General features: G+C 39.2%; 1 protein-coding gene across 5 annotated transcripts in view; it reads left to right on the top strand.

The window, feature by feature from the left end:
* pdcd6ip (programmed cell death 6 interacting protein) overlaps positions 1-21778 on the top strand; it is a 94092-nt gene that overhangs the window by 12603 nt on the left and 59711 nt on the right. For all 5 annotated transcript variants that reach the window (XM_060822888.1, XM_060822890.1, XM_060822892.1 and 2 more), the window contains exons 2-4: positions 5178-5232; positions 16235-16304; positions 21519-21646. In XM_060822888.1, coding sequence (XP_060678871.1) covers positions 5178-5232; positions 16235-16304; positions 21519-21646 — 253 coding nt within the window. The remainder of the gene's footprint in view (positions 1-5177; positions 5233-16234; positions 16305-21518; positions 21647-21778) is intronic.

The raw sequence follows: 21778 nt of genomic DNA on the forward strand, positions 1-21778 counted from the left end.
AGCAAGACAAAGGGGCAATTTTTTAATATACTGGTTCATGCGCAGAATGAATGCTCGAGGAAGTGGTGGATGCAGGATCTTTGGCAACATTTAAAAGATAAGGATATGAATAGTGAAGGTTGGAGGGACATGGGCCAAACACAGGCAAGTGAGACTAGTTTGATTTGGGGAAAATGGTTAGTGTGGACTAGTTGGACAAAAGGGTCTATTACCATGCTATATGATTCTGACTCAAACTTTATCCTGAAGAGCTCCTGTAGTAATGTCCATTGACAGAGATGATTGACTTCCTTTCTGGTGTTTATTATGCAAGCAGTCAAGTATTTTCCTGTTTCTCATTGACACTGGTTTTGTCCTGGTACCTTTGCAGCATGACATCAAATGTAAGTTGCTGTTGAAGTATTAACACACTCCTCCCTTCTGGAATTTGATTTTTTTTTTCTGTGTTTGGGCTAAGGCTGTATTGAGATCTGGAGTTGAGTGATCCTATTGCAGTGCGAATTGAGCATCATTGAATGGGGTATTAGTGAATAAGTACCACTGGATAGCATTATTGATGAAACCTTACACCAATTTTAGATGGAATAGATATTAGTTCGGATTTGCAGCATAACAATATAGAAAAGTTGTAGCAAGGGGGAGGCCATTTGATGAATTGTTTGTGGCAGCTGAAAAATAGCTATCTGCTTAATCCTTCTTTCCAGACTTGGTCTGTAACTTTTCCAACAATGAGTTGTCTTCTGGGTGAAAGGATTCTCTTAACCTCTCTGCCATCCTTCATACACTTGGTACAACTTAGTTCAATGCCTCCCCCCCGCCCCCCACCCAAGTTATATGAATTTGCTTCTAAAATAGGTCCTTCCTTACCACACTACATAAGCAGTTTATAATTTTAAAATCTTGGAATTCTTACAGTGCAGCAAAGGACTGTTCATTTGGACCATCAATTCTGCACCGCCCATTGGAACATCTCACCCAAATCCAGCACCCCCAACCCTATTTCTTAACCCTGCATTTTACTACGATTACCCATATCCTCTGACTCTCTGGGTAAATTTAACATAGCCAGTCAAGCTAACGTGCACATATTTGGGCTGTGGGAGGAAACCAGAGGCATGGACAATGTGTAAACTCCACACAGTCACCCAAGGCTGGAATCCTTGGGTCCTTGACACACTGAGGCACTAGTGCTAACCACTGAGCCACTGTGCTACTCTATTTAATTTTGTTTTATAATTTTATGCTCCTCCCCTCGGCCACCAAGTATGAAGACCTTGGATCTCAGCTTTTCCTACTGTTAAGTATTTGTTCCTGGAAACATCCCTGTTACTCTGCTGTGGTTGCATCCTTCCTGTAATGTATTGTGTTCTAGATTTCACTTTACTCGTATTTTATGCAAGGGCAGCCTAATATTTTTGTTCTATTCTGGGACAGAATATGAATGAACAATATTCTATAAATTGCCTCAAACCATGTTTTTGTTTTCTTGCCCTGCTACCTTCAAGGACTTGTACGTGGTTACTCTAAGACGACTCTATTTTTCTACATTTTCTGTATCCTTCCATTTCTTGTGCAAATCCTTGATCTCAAACCATTGCCCTCAAACTTAAATATGGACAATTAGATGTAAGAAGAGTTGTGTGAAAGAGGTGGGGAAAGTCAGTGGATTAGCAGTGGCAGGCATTTCGGTCGATATTTCATAAATCTTGGTAAAGCTTGTTCCAGATAGAAAGGACGGAATAAAAGTTTATAAAATACGTATGAACTTTCTATAGTCGTAAATAACAATGTTGTTCTTACAGCGCTAAACAGCAAACAGTATTATGCACAATTCAGTTTGTTACAGCAAGTGTGAAACAGGTTATGGAAAGGGAAGGGGGATCAGGCAGAAGTCAAACTGTGTTTAAATCAATCACTCTCAAAAAAAAATATTTGACATCATGGAGTTTTGGAGGTTGTGTATACCAGTCTGCAAAATAAGATTCTGGAGATTTTGTGCATGAATAATGGTATTTTTGTTCCTTGGAGTATAAATTTCTGTAATGGGGTACAGCTATATTGAAGAACAGTCTTCTTAGCCCCTTGTACTCCAGTGGGCTAGTGAATTGAGAGATTTTAAGATGGCTTTAAGTAAATATGACAGTGAGTGAGAAAGTCATGGATTTGGAATGAGAAAAAAGAATCATGACAACAAAAAAACTGACAACGTTATCACTGGGAAAAGAAGAAATTTTTTTTGAGGTAGTGAGGGACAGAGAGAATTAAATTTAGGTAATCACTTTCACAATAAGAAATATCTGAAAGCCCTTTCAGATTCATACAGTGCTCGTCAAATGGAGGTCAATTTCTTTCATATGTCAAAACAAAATGCAGGTGACTTTACTTGGTGTATTTGCATAAATAACTTTGTCAAATTAAGTCCTAACTTTAATTTCAAACATTGCATAAAAATGATTTTAGATTGTATTTAACCTTAAGAATTGAGCAACATTGCTCCTGCGTCAAGAAAATTGATTTATTTTGTTTTATGCCTTATAGATACATATAAGATTCTAAAAGGTTACTGAAAATTTTAGTGTTAATATTTCTTCAATTAAATCAAATACTTAAACAGTGCAATTTGTTAATTATTGCTTCCATTCGTTTTTGTTTTCCTACACCTATGGTATCTTTGTAAATGTTTCTATTGCATATTTATGTGGGTTGCACCCACCCAGTCTTAGTATTGGTGCACATAATGAAATTAATGTTACATGGAAAGGTTGGAAGGAATAATAGCATGGGCTATCTCAAGGCATTTGATAAAGAGCCGCATTCTAAGCCTGTTAGCAAAATGGAAAGCTATTGAATGAGGGGCTGCAATGGTATGAATACAAAATTTGCTGACGGATAGAAAATGGAGAGTTATAGTTTCTGTTTCCCAGATGATATGGAAGTTACATTTCCAAGTTTCAATGCATCGACTACTGTTTTTAATTTGGCTTAACTCTCACTTGAGGAATAGGAGCATTCATGAAATTCACAGATGAAATGAGACTGGGACAGTAGATTAGCAACTATGATTGGAATCGATGAATAGGACTGGAATAAGGAGATATGGTTTTTAAAGTACTTTTAAGTGATTTATTCTAGAAGAATGCAAAGAGTAAATATGTGTTAACATTTTTTAAAAGGGAGATGCTGGAGATGCCTTGGGTGCCTATGTGCAAATCTTTGTAGATGACAGGACAGATTAGCAAAGCGAAAAAACAAGTGCATTGGGTGTTAAGCATACAAATAGAAGAGTTCTTTGCATTGCTGGTGTCCTTTTTAATTAGTTTGGAGCTCTACTCATTGGAGCTCAGAAAATTCGAGAGGTGATCTCATTGAAACTTATAGGATACTAAAAGGGCTTGACCAGGTCAATGCTGAGAGGATGTTTCTCCTCATTCTAGAGTCTAGAACCAGAGAGCATAGTTTCAGAATAAAGACCAATTAGAAGGAATTTCTTCTGAGGATTGAGAGTCTTTGTAGCTCCTTAGCATAGACCTGTGGAGGTAGAGTTATTGTGTATGTTTTAACTTTGAGATAGATAACCCTTGATCATCTGACTGATCAAGAATATGGGGTAATGCAGGAAAATGTATATGAGACATTTCAGGTCAGACATAATCCTGTTAAATGCTAGAGTAAGCTGTAGGGGCTGAACAACCTTCTGCTGTTCCTATTTCTTCTGGCCTTGGGTCTTATTGTCGCTGAAGTTAGTGCCATGTATGCTGAGTGGACAGCCTGGTCACATCTGTGAGATTATATACTTTGTAGGTGCTATTCTTAAAGTGTAATTTACTCTCGAATACCAACTGCTGTCTGCCTCTTGATTCATGATTATTTTTTATTGATGTTGGTTTGAATGCTCAAATACAAGTTATAAAAGGTGAAATTTTGTCCTTTTTGGTTTTCTCATGGGGCCATTGGATAAATTTGTTGATATCTTTGGGAATTGTAGCACTAAATGCTTTTGTTCAGAGCAGTTCCTGTGTACAATGGTCCAAAGCAGACACAATAACCGAATTACATCTCACTGATCCTTCTGGGAATAAATGTGTGTCATCTTTGCTTCATCAGCATGTCTTCACTTATATTGCAAACTTGTAATAAATTATACAGTAACTGTAGACTTCACATCATGAGTCTCTAAATATGTTTTGTGTATATTTCAAAGTTTTGTGCTATTTATAGTTTCTTTTTAGTCTGATCAAATTGTATGCAGAGATTTTATCATACACTTGGAAGTAGTCAGACTTGTATCTCAGAGGTTTCCTGAACAGTGACATTACTTCAGAACTTGGAAATTCTTCAACTGGAATTCTAAATCCTTTTTTTTGATTTTTGGCTATAGATTTTCATCTAATAGCAGCTCACAAACATGTTTTTATGTTTGATTGGCAAGGTCTTTACTAGAAGCATTTATCTGGAACCTCCTTTAGCTGTGCACATGAGATTTTTGATAGCATAGACTTACTAGCACATCTTTGTGTTGTTTTTGGACAGTTGCATGCAGCTATGGCAATCTTTTATATTTTTCTGTTGCGAGCTCCTTTTGCACAGATACCACTACACGATTTGAGTCATTGGCCCTTCAAGTTAAAGTGAAACATTATACCTTTCAGTTAGGGTTTGACGAAGAAGATTTCTGAGCTTCAATACCAAGGATTGTATTGCAGAGGTAATCAATGAAAAACAATGAAAAATTGAACAATTAATTTGTAGCTAACGTTAATTTAGATTATGATAGTTGTAAAACATCTTGCTGCATTCATCTGTGTAGCTGCTGTCAAACAAAGGCAATGTTACCTGAACACTTGTGTGAATTGCTTGAAGCATTGTCTGTTACATTTGGAGATAACTTCTTACTCTGTAATTTTAAGTAGCTTGCTATTTTGAGAAGCTTTTGTGAAGTCTTAGTGCATAACATTATGATTCAACAATATCAGGTTTCCAATTTAAAGGTATTATTCAGTTGTCTTGGGTACACTTAAATTGATGATTTGGATAAATCTTCGACCAAGGCCTCATCTTCCAAAAAGTTAACATTGTACTGTTCAAAAAGCCTGATGAATGATTAAATCTCAAAATAACAGAAAATATACTGAACATCTAAGATTTTTTTATCCTTATTGATTTTGCTTCTGTTTCAGATATTATGATCAACTGTGTGTCATTGAGCCCAAGTTTCCATTCTCAGAAAATCAGGTATTTAAATCTCTGTTGCTCTTTAAGTAGATGTTTTGTACTGATTTTTTTCAATTGTTTCATTCCTGCATGTTAGTAAATTCTGCTTCACAGTACTCCTATGTTGCCCACCTCTTGTAGTTGTTAAAGTACAGATTTGAGATGGCCCAGGGAATCCATTATGGACTGAGACCTGTAAGCCCCTCTCTTGGTTCATCCCGGAGATTGTACTCTTTGGAAGTCTGGAATAAGAAACCTCTTAGAGACAGATTAGTTTAATTTTAGTCATCCCTTTTATTTACCAATAGCATCACTGTTAAACATAACACTGATACCTATAGGCAAAACTATCTAGGTTCTCATAATCTCGGAGACTAGGGTACCAGCTCTTCAAGTGGCCCAGCAGGCCACTCCAAAGTATTGATATAAAGTGGCTTCCTTTATACAAAAGTTTACAAAAATGTTGCATGTTCTCATTTGGATAGTTAACAGTGAAGGGCAATAATTCATAAGGAAGAAAGGTTAATTGACAGGTCTGTGTACGCTTGACTGATCACTCAAACAGGCCCTAAGCCATTCATCAACTGGGAAAAACATACCCAGCTGAGGTAGGTGCCTGCTAACGAGAAACTCCTATCATAGAGGTCCCAGTCTCAGCTAATTGGAGAGTTCATAAAGTAATCTTGCACAGCTCACATGTCAGGTACAATTGTTTTACAAAATGGCTTCTTAGCAAGGGGGGGCAAACTTTTGACCATAAAATGGCTCCCTGACACATTGTGCCAGAATCTTTTCAATATTAGGCCTAGAATAATTTCGAAGCTCGGAGCAGACTCCTGCTTTATAAGCACTGAATCATTCTGTACTTGCGGCTGAGATGTTACCGTAAGGTTGCATTTAAATTGATTTATTAGTCTTCGAATTAAACATGCTTTCTTTTCAGGGTTGTGATTCAAATTCAAATAAAACATAAGATCTGATGAGTTAGAATTGATAGTGGAGCAGTCTGTAATGTCTGTAGAGTAGTCTGCAAGGACAGCAAATAAGTTAAAGCTTCATCAGTATTACCTTTTACAGAGTTAGTATTTAATAACTGGTAATGGCTACTCAATATCATGATAAAGTCTCAAAATGCAAATAAATTCAATCCATAGCAGGTAAGCACTAAGAGTTAATTCTCTACTGGCTTTGACAGCCTCAGCACTAAAATGGTCTCTCTCGTGACCTTTTGAACAAGTCAGAGTCTTGTAACGGCAAAGATGTTTTTTCTCTGGGGTTGCCCCGCTTGCAAGAGGTAATAAGAATCCATTATAATTGACAGGATCTGACTGTCAATTACAAGCCTTTTGATAGTGCCGAGTTTCATTTCAGGGTCAGAATCAAATGCTGTTATTAATTTCACAAGGAAACGGCAGTGAATGTTATCACCTGGTGTCCAGTTCACACAGATTCACTGATGCTCAGGCAAATGTTCTTTAATTAGTTCTATTATGACTTGGTGAGCACAGATATTTTCATGATTTGGAAATGCTGGTGTTGGACTGGGGTGTACAAAGTTTAAAAAAAATCCCTCGACACCAGGTTATACTCCAACAGGTTTCATAAACCTGGTGTTGTGATTTTTAACAGATGTTTTCTGAATTCTTTGAGTTCCCCCATTTTTCTGAGCCTCCCTGCCTGTCTATTTTCTAGTGCAACAAACGTGTTCTATAATTCAGTATTATATTTTTGTCTAAATGTTTAAGGACACGTTTTAAGACTATGGAATTTCTCATAGTGGTCTTCCTCACAGCTTGACATAAAAGATCCCATTGCCTGATTAAAACAGAAACAGATAAAATTTGCCATTTATCTGTTGGCACTGCTGAAGACCTGAAGAAACACAGGATAAAATGCACTAGCATTACAGCTAGAATTTATGTCCATTTACCTCATTGCTGTTTTTGCATCCTTTATTGTTTGTGAGTTGGCTGCTATCCCTGCCTACAGTGCACCAATCAAGAATTTTCCGAAGTCATTTATTGGCTTTGAATTGCTTTAAAATTACTACTAATGATTGTGAAAAGCCCTTTTAAAAATGGAATTTCCAGTTGCTTCTTCACATCTTCACAATCTTCTTCACATTGATTCTGTTAGAGTTCATGGAGATATCTAGTGTTTGTCAAAACCTTCCATCTATCCATCTTCAGAATTTATTTGTCATGTTCCTATTACTCTGGTATTAGAATTAAATCTGCCTGTATCCTTACAAATTTGAAAGAAATATTTAATGGGGAAAGGCTTCAGTTAAAATTTAAATATGAATGTCCTATATTAATTCGTTCTTCCTGTGATGTTAAAGCATGGAACCTCTACGAGCTTGGAGAAATAGCCAATTGTCAAGTCTATTTTGATTTTCTTTTTCACATGTAGTTAGCCGAATGTTAGCTTACGTTACCAAGTTTGGCATTGACACAGTTTTATGGATCTTCAACTATTCCATTGAGAATCGGCTGGGAAGTGGACTTGAATTATAAGATCAGGCATTATTCTATTGAATAGCATGATGGCTTACATTCTGTTTGTCTTCTCTGGTCCTTGTTGAACATGGATGCTAGCTTTTTGTGATTCATAGGTGAGGATTCCCAAATCCCAGTGTTCCCACTTTCCACAGGTTTTCTTCATCTCCTGTATTTGTCCGACCAAAGTGCTAACCTCCCGTTTTCCCCCTTATTAAGTTCCATCTGCCAAGGTTTTCCTGCTTAACCTGTCGACAATCCCTCTGCAGAATTTTTGTCATTCTAACCACTTGCCTTTCATCTGCAAAGGTGGTTGTAGTAATTTGCTTTCCTCATCCAAGTCATTGATATATATTGTAAATAACATAGTCTCAGCATTGATATCTGGTAATACACTCGTGATAAGTTGCCAAAAAAGAGAATCATTGCCTACCCATAGTGCAACATTCTAGTTTTGCAATGGAAGGTTCCCTTTCTGATAGCTGTGTTTACAAAATTGTTTTATCCAACATTTGAGTTTGATCATTCAATGGGTCAAGAAAAGATTATTATTCACAAGGCCAGCAGTACTTGCCTATCCTAATTGCCCTGAAAAGGTTGGTGATGAGTTTCTTCCTTGAATTGTTGTAGTCATTGGGGTGTAGGGACACTCAGTGCTATTGGGAGGGGGGTTCTGGGATTTTGACTCAGATATTCAAAGAACAGTGATATCATTCAAGTCAGGACAGTGTGACTTGGAGGGGAGCTTGCAGGTGATAATGTTCCCACGAATCTGTTGCCTTTCTTCTTGGAGGCAATGGTCACAGTTTAGAAAGTGTTTTAGAGGTAGCCTTGCCATGTTACTGCTGTGCATCTTGCAGGTAAAGACTGGATGGGGTGCCAATCAATTGGTCTACTATGCCCTGGATGTATAGCGGTTTTGTTTTTTTATGTTGCTAAAGCACCCAGACAAAAATATTTCATCACACTTCTGCCTTGTGTGTTGTAGCTATGGGCAAACGCTGGGGAAATGGAAGATGAGTTCCACGCTACATAATATCTAGCTTCTGGTCTGTTGTAGCTGCAGTATTCATAGAGCTGGATGAGTTCAGTTTCTGGTCAATAATAATCCTCAGGATTTTGATTGTTGGGTATTTGTTGATGGTAATGCCATTGAATGTGATCATTTGAGATGGTCATTCCTCAGCGTGTGTGGTTGGGATGTTACATGCTTCTGACCAACTCAAATCTGAATGTTGTCTTGGTCTTACTGCATGTGGATGTCAGCTTTTTCAGCATCTGAGGGTATACAAATGGTATTGAACATTGCACAACCATGAGCAAGCATTCCCACTTTTGGCCTTTATGATTAAGGAAAAATCTGGTCTTGGACACTACCCTGAAGAGTGAGGGGATCTTGTGGTGTTCTTAAGAGTGTTCCTACTACTGGGCCAGAGGTTGGGTTCCAAACCCATCTGTTTAGGCATGTTTTAGAACAAGTCCTGAGGCTCAGGAAGTTGACCTCCAGCAATTACAACTATCATCCATTGTTTGATGTGATTCTGACCAGTGGTAAGTTTTCCTCTAGATTCCCATTTATCCAGTTTTTTGTCCAAGTTTCTTGATGCCATACTGCCTTGATGAAGACCGAACCCAAACAGAGTGTCATTAAGCAAAGATCATTAAGTAAATTGTACCCTTTGCAAGTGTTGCTTGATAGCAGTGTGGAGATCCCCTTCCATCATTTTTTAACTGAGAGTAGGGCAGCACGGTGGCTCAGTGGTTAGCACTGCTGCCTCTCAGCACCAGGGTCCAAGGTTCGATTCCAGCCTCTGGCAACTGTCTGTGTGGAGTTTGCACATTCTCCCTGTGTCTGTGTGAGTTTCCTCCAGGTGCTCCGGTGTCCTCCCACAGTCTAAAGATGTGCTTTTTGTGTAGGTATTTTGGAACTACAGATTCTTTACTGCAGGATGTGATTGAGGTGAATAGTATATGTTAATCTAAGGTTAAGCTTGATTCGTGCATGGATAAAGGAGTAGAAATGTATGCTTTTGGGCTTGGAGGAGGTTTGATGTGCTGTTATGTCTGTGAAGTTATGAAATAATGTCTGTTTTAAATCTGCTAATAATTTAGAAGCACTCCATTGCAAATTATATTTCCAGGGCTATATCTGGTCATCAAATTTAATGAATCACATTGAGTCGAAAACTGTTACCCCCAATATCTAACCAGAGACAGGATTTATCAGTTTAATTTGTGATCTGTCATGAATTAGCCTTTTGCTTTCCAATCAGCAAGTCCTGAATCTTTTATTGGTTAACATTGTGCTTTATTAATAGCTATGAATCTGCAGATTTTTGTTGCCATGCTTGTGTCTTATCATTCAGTATTTTGTCAGATTGATGTGCAAATGACTTTTTTTCTGGCATGGCAAATTTTTAAAAATTTTGCAGGAAAATTTGAGAGGTATTGTGTACTGTGGGATGTGGGATCTCTGTCTGACTAGGCTAATGTTTATTGGGTGTCTGTAACTGTCTTTGAGAAGACGGCGATCAAACGCCGCCTTGAACTACATGTAGTCCAAGTGCCGTATGTCGACCCACAATGTTTTGGAGGGAATTCCAGGATTTTGATACAGCAATATATTTCCAAGTCAGGATGGTGAATAATTTGGAGGGGAATTTGCAGATATGGTGTTCCCATGTATCTGTTGTCATCGTCCTTCCAGATGGAAGTAGTCAAGTGTTTGAAAAGTGCTGTCTAAGGACCTTTTGGTGAATTTCAGCAGTGCATCTTCTAGATATTGGTGCCATTGTGCACTGAGTGTCGGTAGTGGAAGGGGTGGATGTGGTGTTAACGAACAAGCTGCTTTGTCATAGTCATACAGCATGGGAACAGACCCTTTCATCCAACCTATTTGTGCTGACCAGACATCTCCATTTCAGAGTCTGTTTGCCAGCATTTGGCTCATGTCCTTTTAACCTTATTCATACACTTACCCAGATGCCTTTTAAATGTTGTATATGTCTCCATCACTTCCTTTGGCTGCTTATTCAGTAAGTGTACTGTCTTTTTGTGAAAAGGTTACCTTAAGGTCGTTTAAGTCTTCCCCCCCCCCCCCTCATATTTTAAACCTATTCTCTCGCTAGTTTTGGATTCTCCCACCATAGAAAAATGACTGAGGCTGTTCGTCCTATCCATACCCCTCTGTCTCCAGTACTTCAGAGAAAAAAAAGCCCTAGTCTCTCTCTCTAACTCAAACCCTCCAGTTCTGGTAATTTGTAAATCTTTCTGCACCCTCTCAAGTTTAACAACAAGAAATATATGAGGTATTCTAAAAGTGGCCCCCCCCCCCCCAATGTCCCAATTCCTATAGTCAATGTTCTGCCAAATGCTTGCTTCACCACCCTGTCACCAACAATTATGCTTGAAGGAACTATGCAACTGCGTTCTTGGGTCTCTTTGTTTTGCAGTACTCCCCAGAGCTCGACCGTTAAGTGTATAAGTCATGCCCTGGTTTGCCTTACCAAAATGCACCACTCATTTACCTAAATTAAACTACATCTGAAACTCCTGGGTCTGTTGGCACATCTGATCAAGATTCCAATATACTGAGATAATCTTCTTCACTGTCCACAGCACCACCTATTTTGGTATCATCTGCAACCTTACTAACCATGCCTCCTATGTTCACATTCAAAGCATTTATATAAATGACAAAAAACAGTGGATCCAGCACTGGCCTTTGTGGCACACCCCTGGTCACAGGTCTGTAGTCTGAGAAACAATCCTCTGTTTCCTACCTTCAAGCCAGTTTTGTATCCAGTTGGCTGATTTCCTCTGGAACCCATGTAATTAATCTTTATTAACCAGTCTACCATGTGAAACCATGTCAAATGCTTTGCTGAAGTCTGTATAGACAGTGTCTATACGTCTACGTTCATCACTTCTTTGTCACCTATTCAAAACCTCAATCAAGTTAGTGAAACACAATTTCACCCACACACACACAGCATATTGACTCTCCCTATTGACTGTCTGAATGCCTTTCAAGAATGTAAATCCTGTCCCTCAGAATAGTCTCCAACTTATCCATCACTCACGTAACCGTGGATGGTGTCAAGCTTTTGGAGTGTTGTTGGAGCTGCAGCCATCAAGGCAAGTGGAGTGTATTCATCACACTCGTGACTGATGCCTTGTTTATAGTGGACAGGTTTTGGGGATTCAGGAGGCAAGCTACTGCTTGCAGAATGTCTAGTTTTTGGTCTGTTATGGCAATTGAATTTGTATGGCGTGTCAGTTGAGTTTATGGTCAAAGGTAACCTACAGGATATTAATCATGAGAATTTAGTAATGATACTGCCATTGTATGTCCAGAACAGTGTGTGTGGGTTGTCTCTTATTGCAGATGGCCATCACCTGATAATTGTGTGATACAAATATTGCCATTTTCCACCCCAAACCTGGATATTGTCTAGGTCTTCTTGCATTTGGATATGGACTGCTTCACCATTTGTGACTCCTCAGATCATGCTGGATATTATGTAATCATTGGGAAACATCCCCACGTAACACCTTTTATGATAGTGAGAAGGTGGTTGGGAGTAGGACACTACTCTGAGGAACTCCAGAAGAGGTGGCTGACCTGCAACAACCACAACCATTTTCCTGCATGCCATGTATGACTCCAACCAGTAGTTTTCTCTCTGATTCCCATTGGTTCCAGCTTTGCTAGGGCTCCTTGATGCCACATTCAGTCAAATGCGATTTTCATATCAAGAGCTGTCACTTTTGCCTTGCCTCTGGAATTCAACTCTTTTTTTTTGTTCATGTTTGAACCAAGAATGTAATGGGATCAGGAGCAAAACCCAAACTGGGTGTCATTTTATAGCATTGTGTGTGATGTTTTGTCATATTAATGTTGTTTGAGAGTAGATTGAGGCAGTAATTGGCCTCGTTAGATTTGTACTGATTTTTCTGTACAGAACACAGTTCAGCAATTTTCTGCATTGTTGTGTAGATGCCAGTGTTGCCACTACATAATGGAACAACTTGGCTAAGCGTGGCAAGTTCTGGAGCACACATCTTTAGTACTGTTGGCAGACAAATGGCGAAGTGGCTAGCACTGCTGCCTCAGAGCGCCAGGGACCTGGGGTCAATTCCAGCCTTGAGTATCTGTATGGAGTTGCACATTCTCCCCATGCTTGCATGGGTTTCTGCCAGATGTTCTAGTTTTCTACCACAGTTTGCTCCAATTTCCTGCCCATTCATAGATGTGAAGATGGGTTGGCTTGGCCATGTTAAATTGACCGTAGTATCAAGGGATGTGTAGGCTGGGTAAATTAGCCACCCTAAACGTAGGGTTACTGAGATATAGGATAGAGGACTGGGTTTGGATGGGATGCTATTCAGAGGATTGGTGTACACTCTACGTGAATGGCCTCCTCCTGCATTGTTAGGAGTGTGATTCTACAGACAGAAGGGCCAGTAGCCTTTTCAGTATCCAGTACCTTCAACTGTTTCTTGGTATGACATGGAGCGAATTGAAGTGGCTGAAGATTGTGATGCTTGGGACCTCTGGAGTAGGTGACGATGGATCATCTGCTCAGCACTTCTGGTTATTCCGCCCCTATCTCTGCGCCAGAAGATCTGACTTCAAGTTCCATTTTTTTCAGATATATAATAGCATTTCTGAACAGGTTGATTAAATAACTACAGGAATTTTATTGTACTTTACTGTCCCACTACTGACTTAATTAATTGACTTTCTGTCCTCAGTCGACTGTCCAAAACTGCTTTGTATAGGATTCCATTACAGTGACGTATTCCGAGGGATTCCGCTAAGATTTCCTGCTTGGTGATTGCAACTGTGAAGCTCTGCAGAAATTCTGGAGAAATGTCCGATGTCATTTGATTTTTTTTAAAAAAAACTGCTTCCCCTGGGAATTTTCCACATAGGGGGCAGTAGTACTAATTCTTAACCTCCTGAGCCACCCACGTATACAGAAATTTTCACTCCCAGCTAATTTTGAATCAAACCGAAGCATCTGACTGTTTGTTTGTTTAAAATCCTCATAAGAATTTGAGTTGAAAGTTGGGTATTTGTTATAGGCATGGCTTCCAGTTATTGCAAATGTTATTCATTTAGTTAATTGTGTTCAGTCATACTTGAATCAAAATGTACGGAATTACAAAATTAAAAATTAATTTTTAAAAAAAGATTGTAATCAATTAATAAGTATTCTCCTCTATTTTGAGAAAATTAGATTGCATTTAAATGGCATACATTGAAACGTTTTTCAATTCTGAAAATCATGGTTAATCATATAGAATTGACTTAAAGGTTGTTTTAGCACACACATTTATCGTGTTCAAATTTTTCAAAAGGTCAACTTAAAAACTCTTAAAAATCGATTTGATTTGTTTAAACAAGTTGCTGGACCTCTGCAAATAATAGAAAGTATTAAACATATTCTTGTTTACATTGGAAAATTCAGCTCTGCAACCAAATAGCAAGACTTTGAAGAAAAACTCATGTAAACCAAGACAAAGAAGGTTCTCGTTTAAATCATAGCTGCAGGACATTCCAAAGCACGTTATAAAGAATGATTGATTGTTACACAGCAAGGGAATAGCCTTTGTATTCATAGCCAAACCCGTCGAACAGAACTAAAACTTTAAGATCCAAAACACACTTTTTGATGTTCGAGCAATTAAGAATCAACAATGCTGTAGTGGATATAAAGTCTCGCATGGGTGAGATAGCACATTTCCTTATGTAAAAGAGATGAGTGAAGCATGTGAGTTTTTACAACAGAAACAAAGTAACACACTATACTCCTGTAGTGAGATTTGAACAAATCTTAACAACTTTGCCACCACCATCTCCTCATTGCATTTAGACGTGAACTTTGAAAAAACTCCACCTATCCAGCCTTTGTTTTCTATTTATTGTCATAGTTCTGCAGGTACTGATTTCCTCATCCACACCACCTCTATTTTCATGCTGCAGCCCCATTGCTTTCTCAACACACTTTTGCCCCTGATACTGTCCTCAGCTCTGCTTCTAAGGGGCATATTTCTGTAGTCAGTGGTCATCTTAACTGCTGTGCACTATTTCTTTCATCCTTGTCTCCAAGAACAAATGTGAGGTGCCTCTGTGACCTCCCTTCTCCAAGCCCAAAGAGGACCCCTCCACTTAGACTGGCCTCAGACGCTAAATATGGATTATTTTCTAGCTTCTCTCTCGTCCCTTGGATCCTCACGTTCACTATACAACCCACACGCTGCTCCCTTGCTTGTGTTTACTAAATTGCTAACCTTGTAAATTCCTGGTTTTCTCAGGTGTGGATACAGTTACTTGTGTTCTTATTTCAAATACTGTTTTCTTCCCCTGTGAATCTACCATCAACACCATTCTGTCTTTGTCCAAAAATAAAATCCATTTCAAATCCCTTCCAATTCATTGTTCTTGAATGTGTTGTCACCTCCAAAACCTGACCTCATCTTCCTTGGAACTCCATGTTTGAAATCCCTTTCAGTAAGTTTCCACCCTTATAACAGTACCAGAATTACTCTAATGGCCTATAATGGCTTTAAAATGGTTACAGTACTGCCTTCGACTAAATTTATCCAGAATATTTAATATAATAAAATATTACAAATGGCTTCGCAGGCGTGTAATCTGATTGAGAATGGTAATTCAGCCAGTTTTAGGAGGAAATAAAAGGTTGCCTGAATGATCTTTCAGAAAGAATTTTCAGAAAAACAAACGTGTAGACATTTAACAATCAAATTCCAGATATGACAGCCCGAGTGATTGAAGCTGTGTCAGTTATATTTGGGGTGACCGTACACTCTAGCCGTGCAAGCAGGGAATATGCAAGGGGATGGGGTTGAATGTCAGTTGGGCTGCACAGGATTATATCGATGCAAAATGTGGCTATGGACATAAGAATGAGTATTTTGAATTTCAGATATTGGTAACTCCTGTTTTCTTTTAAAAAATAGAGCACACAAGCCTTCAGGGTTTGTGAGAAGGTTTAAGCACATGACTAGTAATTCTGCTCTGGACATTTCAATTTCTTGGCTCTTTGATCATAAGCAAATCAAATGTTCTGTCCTTTAGAGAGCATTATTCTAAAATTAATACAATTCCATTTTCATTTTGTTTTCAGGTGTCGAAATTTATGATTGTGTGCATATTTGTTTCACTTTGATTTATTTTTAGAAAAGCTCCATGGCCCAAAAAAGGCATTTAAATAGTTTAATATATTTTTTAGGCAATTTTTAAATATTTGTTTCCCTGACCACAGTTGCTATCTCCCTATCATGGTATAAGAATAAAGAAATAAAATTTTAAACTCTGTGCACCCAGCTTTGACCATGCAAGATACCTTCACTGGAATTTCATGCACAAAAACGCTACTAATTGGTAGTGTAGTACATGCGATGAAATGTTTAATGCTATAGATGATGTTTCAAGAAACCTGACAATTTGTGACTTAATTATTTTTTTTCTTCCCCCCCCCCCCCCCCCCCCCAAGCTTTGTTTAACGTTCACCTGGAAAGATGCATTCGATAAAGGGTCGCTATTTGGAGGATCTGTTAAACTTTGTAAGTACTTATTTCAGGGTTTCCTGAGAGAAATATCTTATTTTTTAAAATTCTTGGCTGAACTTTTCTCTCTCCTCAGCCTCTTTTGTTTTCTGTTTTATTCAATCAATCATCTTTTTCGTCCTCCTTCCCTATTCCCCTTTTTTCTCTAAAACTCTCCCTAATTAGTTGCATCTTTGCTTGTGTACCTTCCTGTCTCCTCTTTTGCTCTTTCCTGCAAGTAGACTTTGACTCCATTACTCCAAAAGCCCCAGAAATTGTCTCCTTTTTTAACATTTCCCTTTCCCCTTCCCCTCCCTATTTTGTTGCTGTAGAGAAGTACTTTACTGTTTAAATGATGTTTTATTCCTGGCTGACAGTGACCTTTTTTTTATTATTTTGGGATACCAAACTCTTGATTAGATTGCTTTAAAGAATGCCATAGTTCAGTCTGCAAATGTACCTCTGAGCTTCAGATTATCTCACTTGAATTCTCCTCCAATTTCCAACGTGAACCTTCTGTTCCAAAAAAGCTTAACATAAGCTTGATGACTAATTCTTCATTAAAGTAAGCACTTTGCAGCCTTTCAGAGACTAATCATTGCTGAAAATGTGTTGCTGGTCAAAGCACAGCAGGCCAGGCAGCATCTCAGGAATAGGGAATTCGACGTTTCGGGCTTATTCTCGAAACGTCGAATTCCCTATTCCTGAGATGCTGCCTGGCCTGCTGTGCTTTGACCAGCAACACATTTTCAGCTGTGATCTCCAGCATCTGCAGACCTCATTTTTTACTCAGAGACTAATCATTGAAATGAACAATTTATGATCATAATCTTTGTCTCCTTTTGTTTTGGAAAATGGCTGTCGACAACTCTGAGATCTCAATTTATACTGAATTTAAGGCCATCATTTTGTTTTATTTCTTGCCCAATTGCCATGTAACTTTTCACTTGCGTTATCACACTTTTTTTAAATCATTTAATTACTCTTGCCTTTCATTTTACTGAAAACCTTTGTTTGTCCACCCCTCCTTCAGTGCGTCTTTATTTGTTTAGAACCCGTTATAGATCCGATTTTATCCAGTTCTCAAATGTTCACACTTACTTTCTCCTCACATGCCTTCACTCCTGTTTATTTTCCATAATTACTGTTCTGTCATTGGATTACCAGGTTATGCAGTGTTTTGCTTCTTTATAAATAAAGTATAAGCATTGTGACTTACTGGTAACTAATGTCTCCAGCACTGAAAATATGCTTTGGCAAATTGTGGAGCCTGTTTTCATCAGATTTTAGTGACTTGTGTAGAATTTAAAATGTTGAATTTTGTTTATTTTGCTTTATCGCTTCCTGAATTCTATCTTTATTTCCTTTCACTTTCTTTTGTACCTTTTTTGACATTGCATTAACTATTCCGAGGATAACTCCATCTGCCACTTCTCAGCCCATTGACCCATCTGATCCAGATCCTGTTGTAATCTGAGGTAACCCTCTTCTTGTAAGACACAGAATTTGTAGCAAAAGTTTACAGTGTGATGACATTTCAGCACTCCACACCAGCATCCCCCACAATGACAGCATCGTGGCAACAGTCTCCGTACTCAACACCAACAACTGCAATCTACAAACACCGTCCTACAACTCATCTGCTTCATCCTTGATCACAATGTCTTCACCTTTGACAACCAGACACACGGAACAGCCATGGGGACCAAATTTGCACCACAATATGCCAACATTTTCATGCACAGGTTCGAACAAGAACTTATTCTCGATGCAGGACATCCAACCAACATTATACACCAGGTACATGGACGACATTTTCTTCCTCTGGACCCATGGCGAGGAGTCACTGATAAAACTACACAGTGATATCAGCAAGTTTCATCCCACCATCAAACTCACCATGGACTACTCTTGACTATCTGTCTCATTGTTAGACACATGTCTCTCCATCAAGGATGGGCACCTCAGCACCACACTCTGCTGCAAATCTACAGACAACGTCACAATGCTACATGTCTCCAGCTTCCACCCAAAACGTCTTAAAACAGCCAGCCCCTATGGACCAGCCCAACGCGTACATCGGATCTGTTCCAATGAGGAGAACTGGCACCTGGAAATACTCGGGATGCCCTCATAAGGACGGGGTACAATGCTCAATTCATTGACTGCCAGTTCAACAAACTGTCATGACCTCCTCAGGAGATAGACACATACTGCAACCGACAGGGTACCCTTCGTTGTCCAGTACTCCCCAGGAGCTGAAAAACAATGCCATGTTGTTTGCGACCTGCAGCACATTATCAATGAGGAAGAGCACCTCGCCAAGACCTTCTCCACACCTCCACTGCTTGCCTTTAAACAACCGCCAAACCTCAAACAGATCATTGTTTGTTGCAAGCTGCCCGGCTTTCAGGACAACTCCATACAACCCTGTCACGGTAGGCGCTGCAAGACATGTCAGAGTGTGGACATGCATACTACCATTACATGTGGGGATGCCTCCCACATGTACGTGGCAGGTACTCGTGTGACTCAGCCAACACCGTCGATCTTATACGTTGCAGGCAAGGATATCCTGAGGCATGGTACATTTGGGAAACTGAGCAAAGGCTACGGCAACAGATGCATGAGTACCGCACAATAATCAACAGACAGGAGTGTTCCCTCCCAGTTGGGGAGCACTTCAGCGGTCCAGGACATTCGACCTCGGACCTTCGGGTGACCATCCTACAAGGCAGACTTGGGGACAGGCAGCAGGGAAAAGTGGCCGAGCAGAGGCTAATAGCTAAGTTCTATACCCATAGGGAGGGCCTCAACCAGGACCTTGGGTTCATGTTACACTACAGGTGACCACCATTGCATTATACGCACACGTGCTCCTACGCACTCGCACTCCTACAGACACTCTCAACCCCCCACCCCAGATACACACGCATGCACGCAAACCCACATGCACATGTATACATATATGTTTGTGGGGTGAACATGTACTTGCAGAGTTACATTGTACTTTGCTCATAACTGCATGAGTTCACATAAGACTCTATTAACTCACTTTTTAGATTACAACCAGTCTAAACATTATGGCACAGACAGAGAACATAGGGCTAACACCAATTGTTACAGTTAACCTGATAATGTAACTTTTTAAAAAAAAGTTTTGTGATTTACACATGAAAGAAGTGAAACTATCGTGATATTCGAACAGATAAAAGACTCAACAAATAATCAAGGTATTTTTCAATGTATAATTTCAGTTACGTCACACTGTAAACTTTCGTTATAACCTCTCTGTCTTAAAATTGTCCTCCACAACCACCTGATGAAGGAGCGGCGCTCCAAAAGCTAGTGCTTCCAATTAAACTTGTTGGACTATAACCTAGTGTTGTGTGATTTTTAATCTAAAATGATAACACTTTATTTCATGTTTCATCAAAAAACGTTCAATTTTCTGCTCCTTTATGAAGAAGTATGATCTCTTGACAAAGGAAAGAAGCGCAACTCTGAGATCTTTTATGTGGGCAACAATTGGAGATGATGCACAATGTGGGAAATTTTTTCATACCTTTACTGAATGATTGACAAAAACACTTCTGTTGTGGAGATAGGATGCAGTCAAGAATTTATTCACTGACTTTAACAACAGCCAGTTATGATTGTGTCTCAAAGGCGTTAAATATCATGGGCATAAAGCAGGTCTTTCTCCAGAAAGCTAATCACTCTTGCATTTTCAAGGTAAAGGTTAGCTATTATCAAGATAATTTTCCTTTACATTTGTATGGGATGTGGACATTGCTGGCAGGGCTGGCATTTTCTTTTGCCTTTGTACTGAATGCCTTCCTATGGCATTTCAGAAGGCATTTAAGAATTGACCACACTACTGTGAACAACGGCAGCAGAGTTCCTTCCCTAAAAGACGTCAGTAAACTGGGTGGATTTTTATGACAATTGACAATGGTTACGTTATTACTATTTAATTAGGCTTTTTAAATTCAGATTATTGAATTCAAATTTCAATAGTTGCTATGGTGGAATTCAAACCATGTCCCTAGAATGTTAGGAGAAAGTGAGGACTGCAGATGCTGGAGATCAGAGCTGAAAAATGTGTTGCTGGAAAAGCGCAGCAGGTCAGGCAGCATCCAAGGAGCAAGAGAATTGACGTTTCGGGCATCAGCCCTTCAGAAGAAGGGCTTATGCCCGAAATGCCGATTCCTTGGAATGTTAGCTTGGAGCTCTGAATTACCACTACACAGTCACCTTCCCCAAACTAGTTGATTGGTATTTGGGGAAAAAAAACTTCAAAGTGAAGGGAGATGCAAATCTGGTATGTTAAGCAAATTTGGCACAAATTCTTGTGACCATTGAAGTTAAAATTCATCCCCATATATTTAGTATGAATATGTTGTGCTTTACTGAAATCTTTGTGTCACCACTGAGTTGGTGCATTACTGATACTGAATCTTAACTGAACAGGGACATTAACGACATTGTATTTAGTGCAAAACGATTTGACAGATAAAACACAAATTAATTCCTTGTGTTCGGTTCTTTTCCCGAGATACTATTCGCACGCACCAACCTCTCCGAGCAGTTAGTTTATTAAAGCTTGTACAAGAGAGGTGACTTGCTTTGACCCTCTTTGCAGGCATGTGAAGTCGAGTCAAAAGTGAGGCACTGAACAAAGAAAACACATTCCCTTCATACAGGTCAGTTGGCAATGCTTACAGATGCTCTGGCTACTCCCCCACATTCACATGCCACACAAGACAACCCTGAGTGTCACAGTCACATGTTACCTCATGTACAATGGCAGGATGAGATCATCCTCTGAGAAAATGCTAAAGACCTAATCCTGGGGAATCGTTATGCAGATGATTTCCTGACTCTGTCTTGGGGAAATCATGTAAGTGTGATGCCTCATAGCTTTGGAGGATTGCTCGAAAGCATTTCTGAATGGAAGAGATTGAATGATAGTTTAATCTGATAATAGTAGGGGAACAGTAGCAAATGACTAATTGGAGTGGGGCGGCATTCACATCCTTGCCTGACTGTTGTCCCCACCCACTTCTAGAATGTTCTTTAATATAATTTTAATGTCCAGAGAGAGAGATTCCCATTTAGTCTTTTAACATTACATAGGGAATTTTACTATCTGAATCTATAATATCCAAAAACTATATTCTAGCTTAAGCAATTGTAACTACTGTACTTATTTCTTGTATTTGATTGCAGCCTTTGCGAGTTTGGGATTTGAAAAGACCTGTATTTTGTTCAACATTGGAGCTCTTGCCAGCCAAATTGCATCAGAACAGAATCTTGAAAATGATGAAGGGTTGAAAGCAGCAGCTAAGTATTACCAGGTATGCAGATGTCATTGCAGACTTTTTATAACTTTATTTGTTCCTAACCTTACTGTTTTATCCAAGGAACAGGAGAGTTGAGCATAAGCAGATGAATACTCTCCTGCTCCTTGGATGCTGCCTGACCAGCTG

This window comes from Hemiscyllium ocellatum, chromosome 4, assembly GCF_020745735.1.
Source record: "Hemiscyllium ocellatum isolate sHemOce1 chromosome 4, sHemOce1.pat.X.cur, whole genome shotgun sequence".
NCBI lineage: Eukaryota > Metazoa > Chordata > Chondrichthyes > Orectolobiformes > Hemiscylliidae > Hemiscyllium > Hemiscyllium ocellatum.